Genomic DNA, 6,879 nt, shown 5'->3' on the forward strand with positions numbered 1-6,879 from the left:
TAAGAGTAAGCAACGAGTATTTATTCCATGCTGTGGAAATTAAGTCACTTCATTTTTAAAAGCAATTTATAGTTTATTCATAATAAAATCCTTCGACTTTTAACGTTTAAATAATTCAACATTAGAAAAAGAAAATTCCTAATAGTATCAGTAATAATAAAAAAAAGGATTTGTATTTAATTAAATAAGAAAATGAATTCCCAAACATAATAATAAATATGTCTCCATGAATCAATTATTTTCAACTTATAAGATACCTTGTTTAATAGATTATCGCCTACTTTCTTCAACCTACTTTCTTTTAAAGATAAATTCTTAAAATGTTCACCCATTATATCAACATACATATTATTACAATTATAATTATCCCTTCCAATGAAAAATTCGCATTTATTATTACAATTAAGAAATACATTCATCATCTTCGTCAATGAAAGCCAAATATTCCTCATACTTATCGTTATATTTTACCTTTAAGCTTCCACCACGTAATAAACTTTTTATTACATTTACTCCATGGAAAATATATTTTTCAATAAATGAAACAGCAAAGTAAATAAAAAAACGGCAAACAAAATACATAGAATGTTAATCGTAGAATTCGATAAGGAAAGATGCGAGGAACGCGGTGTACATATAATTTCCCCTCGAAACATATTTTATCCCCGGTATTATCGTGATTGCGTCCCGACTTAGCTCAGCGGTAGCGAGAGAATGAAAAGTCAGCCAGTAAAATCCTCCTTCTGACGGATTCAATTACAGGTCAGCCCGAATCTGAAGCGATTCGCCGTCTCACCGGTGAACGCGATCGACTTAGCAGCGACGTTGAGCTTCTACACGGAGTTCCTAACGGAGTCTAGCTTGTATCTGGAAGTCCTGTCGATAGCCCGAGTCCTGCGGCTCTTTAAGCTGACGAGGCATTCTCCGGAGCTTAGGATCTTGATTCATACCTTCAAGGCGTCTGCTAAAGAACTAGCCTTGCTGGTCTTCTTCCTCGTACTGGGCATCGTTGTTTTTGCCAGCCTTATTTTTTACGCGGAACGCCTTCAGGCAAGTTCCTATTGAACGATATTTGACACTTTTACAAATGAATTGTACACAATTGTGTCAAATATGTATCTATATTTCCAATTGCTTTTAGTATTATTTTATTATCAGTTATTTATTTTATCTTCCGGCTTACTATCTATTTACGTTCACTTAACACTAAGACTACCGAGCAGTTAGATCGACTTTTTGAAATTCCTTTATAAAAAATTGAAATTGCCGAATCAATTTCTTTAATAATTGCTCGGAGAAACATCTGTTATCTTTTGTATAATTGCAAGAAGAGGATATCAGGAATGGGTCATTTTGGCCTGTCTGGTAGTTTTAGCGTTAACTTACTTATATACGCTTAATTTTGTTTGACTTCTAACTGTCTTTGGTTTTTCTTCTCACTCTTTTCGGTTCTCCAGTCTTTTCCTCTCTGTCTCCTTCAACATTGCTATATTTTTTACGATAATATCTTACAGTTGAGCTTCCTTTGATTAATTTATGAGGACATTGTATGCCATTGATTGTGTGATTATGAAATATAAAAAGTAAAATATAAAATGCCTATATTTTACTAAAATTATCATTAACTCGTTTTTCTAAAAAAAAAATTGGATTTATAACACTTATAAAAAGGTGGTATAACGACTTATATTGTTCTTAACCGCAGGATAATCCAACGAATGACTTCGACAGCATACCACACAGCCTTTGGTGGGCTTTGGTGACCATGACAACGGTTGGTTATGGTGATATGACACCAAAAACTTTCCCCGGAATGTTTATCGGAGGGATGTGCGCGATTGCTGGGGTGCTGGCGATTGCCCTTCCGGTTCCTGTTATCGTCAGTAACTTCTCCATGTTTTATTCGCATACACAGGTTTGTGCCCTACAGTAAAATTTTTCGTTGTTGCTCGTATATACATCTTGAAATGTAATATTAAGAAATTCAAAATGTTCACAATGATGAAAAAATAGATATTAGCTATGATATTTCAAATCTCAACTGGTAAAAGTAAAATTATATTATCTGTAGAAATAAGATATGTAAAAGATTTGGGATTTAAAATTATTTTATTTTCCAAGTATTTAAATTACAAATACGCTTTATCGAGAAATGATCAAATAAATAAATATATTATTCTAGTTTTTATGGAACACTATAAATGAATCATTCCAATTCCTCAGTAGTTGTAATGTTAAGTGAGTCGCATTGCATAATAAAAAGCATTAACACGCGACCGTGCTAAAAAAAGTTCCCGTGAACGTCAGAATTTTCTTTTTCATCGGATCACGTTGCATCGACTGACCGAGATTGTACACAATGAGCGTGCGTCCACCGAGGACACGGAGGAAGCGGAAGTTCATTCAGGAGCAGCATGTAAACTTTCCGCGCCCCAGCCGCCAATTTGAAACTTTCCAGGACAAGAACTTACCTTCCCTTCAATTTTTTATAACGTTGTCTAAGGCGCGTGAATCACGTTATTCGAAACTGGCTTGGTCATGGTATCCAATTAATCGACGGTAGACCGTTCCCATTGTTTCCGCGGGATTATTAACGTGAATCGGAAGCCTCGACCCGGAAACACTTGCGGCGTGCTACGGCAGGCTAAAGTGGTACTAAAATTCCCGTTGATAACAGGTTTCGTATTGAAACTCATTATTTGCTTATCAATTAACTGACCATTGCATCACACAATTGTCGACAAAAGGTATTAGAAAATATTGGCAGCATTTCCATTTAATTTCAAGGATTTTTACGACTTGTCCAATAATTTCTGCTTATTTGTGTCTAAGAATAAAGGAACTGCGTCTCGTATTTCCTTTAATTCCTCAGGAATCATTGCTTAACTGAATTATAGACCGAAATTTTGTTTATGCCTATGAAAAAATGTCTGTATTAAGACGGATATAAAGATTTCAGTTAATTAATTACTTAATTTTGTTCGCTACTTTGCTATGCGAAATGAAATGAATCAACGAATTGACAGTATATTGCTGTTACTTCAAAGAATTTTTTACTTACTTAATTTTATATTACATGAAAAGATAGTTGGAAAGTAGTTAGGGACTTCTTGCCCTGTGTGTGGAGCAAAAGGGCCATTTTGAGTTGACAAACGTTTTATACTGTAACTTAGTAATCAATAAGATGATCAATAAAAAAAAACAGTATAAAAGTGAAGCACGATAGTTACGGTTTACGAAAAATAAAAGAGCCATTTCTAAGTTGTTATTACTAAATTTTACAATCATTTCTGTGAAAAACGGGATTTTCATCCCCACCCTACGCCACCTACTCGTAAGTTTAAGACAGTTCAGAAATTCCTTTGCGAGAGCGCGGCCACGGAAATTCTTTGGAAAACACCGTGAAAATTAAACGCGGAAGTTGTATTTTCCTTCTGGTTTTACTTGACCTTTGGAGATTATATTCCCGGCATCGGAGCGGTGGAAATTCATAAAACGAAAATAAATACAGGACTACGTTTGTACAAAAATATGCTGATCTTTGCGTTGCGAAAGTTTTTCATTTTACACGTGCGGCCGCGTGCCAGTACATTAGATTGATGAGAAACTAAAGATTATGAGAAATAAAACGAAGAGTTCTCAATTGTTCGCTGGCTAAACCAAAACTGAGTAAAAACGAAGAAAGAAGTATATAAAGATACACGTTATAATAATTTGAAAAAACAAATGTTACTTGTTTCGAAAAAGTTTTGCTAACTACGTACAAAAATGTCAACATTTTTGTATCAACCCAATATTTTTCAATCCTCGTATAATTTACGTATTTCTTGAGAAATGGAACATTTGATTGATTGTTATGTATTAATGATAGTATCATCTAGGATTAACGTGCATTTTGTGGTACAGATTATAGAAATCACGAGGAAGAGCGTTTAGTGGTTTCGAAATTAACATTGAAACTGTAATTATTTAAGTTATATATTCGTTGATTAATATTGGAGAAAGTAAATAATAAGAAATTGTTTTTTATACTTTTGTAATATTACGTAGTGTTTGGTTTATAAATTTTGGAATAAGTAATATTACTGATCGTGTTCCTGTTTAGATAGTGAATTCTTCGAACATCTTTTCAATGTAACTGGTGCCAACTTTAACTTTATTTCTATAGTTCTATGTATTCTTCTTTTGTACACTTTATATCTTGTATCCTACAGGATAGTTTACGAACAATACTACCCCTAGCTGTGTTCGTCCGATTTATGTTACCTAAAATACGGCGGTCCACGGAAACGTTTAAAGGGAGAAAACACTTTATCGCACACTTTCTCCGTGATCATCTTTACCTGCTGCCATTAACAGTATTTTGTAAAATGAAAACAATATTTTTTTATCCTACAATAATAGGCGAGAATGAAGTAAATATAAACAATGGTAGTAGAATCATTTGTAATATACTACTTTTCCAATAACAGGTGGAAACTGATTTTGATCATTTTAGTTTATTACGGAAAAAACAAGAATTCAATGAAACAAAGTTATACCGTATTTCATTCAATTTTATAGCTTTTATTGTAATATAAGCATTGTGATAATTAGAAGATTATAATATGCAATGAACTATAATTATAAAGGTTCTATCATCAACTATCATCCTATTATAAAGCAAACTATATTTCACTTTCTAAAATATATTTTCATTGGCAATATCAAATAATACAATTGCGCACTATTGCACGTGTGTAATATCCATTATTCTATTGATAAACAAAGAGCCATTTTGAATCAATTTAATTGCAGCAATATTGTGTCACTACTTTATGAAACTAATAATAGAAACAAAATGTTGGACATTACTTTTATCTGCTAATTCAAAGCAAAAATTTGTGTAAATTCTGAAGCCAGAATATTTTTTGTTTTATTCTCAGAATTTTTCCACTGAACTTCTGGTAATTTACTAAACGCTAATATCCAACATTAAGGAGATTGCCGCTATATGACATTAAATTTTATATATTTTTAAGAGGCACTTCATTAAATTTGATTTTAATTATCGATAGGCTCGAAGCAAATTGCCGAAGCAAAGGCGAAGAGTACTCCCAGCACAATTGCCAAGACGACCAGGAGCCTCTATTTATCAGATGCAAAATAATAATCAGCATCAGCTTGCTCCTAATCACTCAAACAGGCCGCTAACACCGAGGACAGCGACTATAGCATTAGAGAGCGTACTTCACTTACAGGTATCAGTTTGTTTAAAACGTTATTTAATTCTGCTACAATCTTCATCTTGAAGGTGTATTTCAACAGTATAGTTAGTATATATTATATATTATAATATATAGTATATAGTATTATTTATATTGTAGTAAACAATATATATTATAGTATACATTATATAGTATATATGTCAATATAGTCAATAATATTTCTGTACATCTGAAATATTATTTATAAATTCGAATCACATACAGTAATAATACTTTTATTCTACATTCTTAAGAAATGTGAGATTTAGATTCAAAATTGTTTTTCAAAAGGTAATACACAATTAAACCATTGAGTAATAGATTAAAGAAATGTAGCAATGTTAAAACGATGAAAATGTGATTAGGTTAAAACAAATATTGAAAAATCTACAGGATCTAATTTTTATATTTCATAGATGTAGATTTTATATATTTTATAATAATACATTAAACCTTTGTCCTCTGATTTCTTCCGCAACTGTGGCCGTTGAAACTATTTTATCGTTAATAATTTACTAGAAAAAAGAAGAATTTTATGTTTGTCTTATATTTACATGTTTCTCAATTGATAATAGAAGAATAACATTTAATTTCAATTCATATCAATATTACAGTGTTTTTAATAATATTAATTATTATTAATTGCTTATACTAGTAATCGCAATATTGATACGACAAAAGTTTACGAGGCAAAAGATTAATTGTGGAGATAGAAATGATCGAACCATGATTCTTTTTATGTTCCTAATGTAGCCTAACATCGTGCTAAATTTGGAAAGGGACACAGTTGTTTCGGGAACCATGAATTCAGACAGGAGGGATTCTGTTCGCCTTGTAGCTAGCAATCCTGTGAAAAATGGGAAAGCGATTGATGGGGCGGTCGATGATACGTTCCAGGAGGGCGAAAACAAAAACGATGATCCGCACGTAGGAAGTTGTTGAACCCCTTCCTCCAGCTCATGTTATCAGGCCAGATAATGCGAAACCGGCGAAGATTATATGCTTAGAATAATCGTCGAACTGATATTTAATATTTACAACGCAATTTTGTAACAGATCTAATAAAGATGATATAAAATTACAACTAGTAATGAATTGTATGTATGTTAACAAGTAAACATTATAGAATTAAAAATCTTCATAAATAAACAGTAATTCTGTGTAGATTTATAAGAGATTTATAAAATAAAGAAAAATTTCTTCTTTTTCAATTATAGGTCAAAGTAGGAGAATCTAGAACAGAAACAAAATATTCAATGTTCATTTTCTGTTTGTGGCATTTTCTTATATCAAAGTTGGATAATTAAAATTATTTGTTAATAATTAATTATTATCCGTTAATAAATAGACAGTACGTTTATAATGTCGTACATGAAATTTAAGGAAAAGATACATTCAAAATTTAAAGTTTCAATGTGTACGTTATCCAAACATATGACTCTGTTTATTAATTCTGTACGCGATTGAATCTCAAAACCACTTAATTTGAAAAGCAAATTTCTACGCTCTGCAGTTCACGAAATATTCCAAAAACATATTTCCAATCCTCAAATTTGAGGGCTGTTTCCACTCCTCCAACATGAACGACAGCTATTACAAAAAAAAAACGCGTCAAATGCTTTTTCAAGAGTTA

At 32.0% G+C, this 6,879-nt stretch overlaps 1 protein-coding gene across 8 annotated transcripts in view; it reads left to right on the forward strand.

Moving 5' to 3' along the window:
- Window positions 1–6,291, forward strand: part of LOC116428649 (potassium voltage-gated channel protein Shaw) — a 41,335-nt gene extending 35,044 nt beyond the window's left edge. For all 8 annotated transcript variants that reach the window (XM_031980541.2, XM_031980544.2, XM_031980536.2 and 5 more), the window contains 4 exons: window positions 763–1,050; window positions 1,706–1,915; window positions 5,058–5,240; window positions 6,000–6,291. In XM_031980541.2, coding sequence (XP_031836401.1) covers window positions 763–1,050; window positions 1,706–1,915; window positions 5,058–5,240; window positions 6,000–6,188 — 870 coding nt within the window. In that variant the 3' untranslated portion in view covers window positions 6,189–6,291. The remainder of the gene's footprint in view (window positions 1–762; window positions 1,051–1,705; window positions 1,916–5,057; window positions 5,241–5,999) is intronic.
- The last annotated feature ends 588 nt before the right edge of the window (window positions 6,292–6,879 follow it).

This window comes from Nomia melanderi, chromosome 1 (assembly GCF_051020985.1).
Source record: "Nomia melanderi isolate GNS246 chromosome 1, iyNomMela1, whole genome shotgun sequence".
Classification (NCBI taxonomy): domain Eukaryota; kingdom Metazoa; phylum Arthropoda; class Insecta; order Hymenoptera; family Halictidae; genus Nomia; species Nomia melanderi.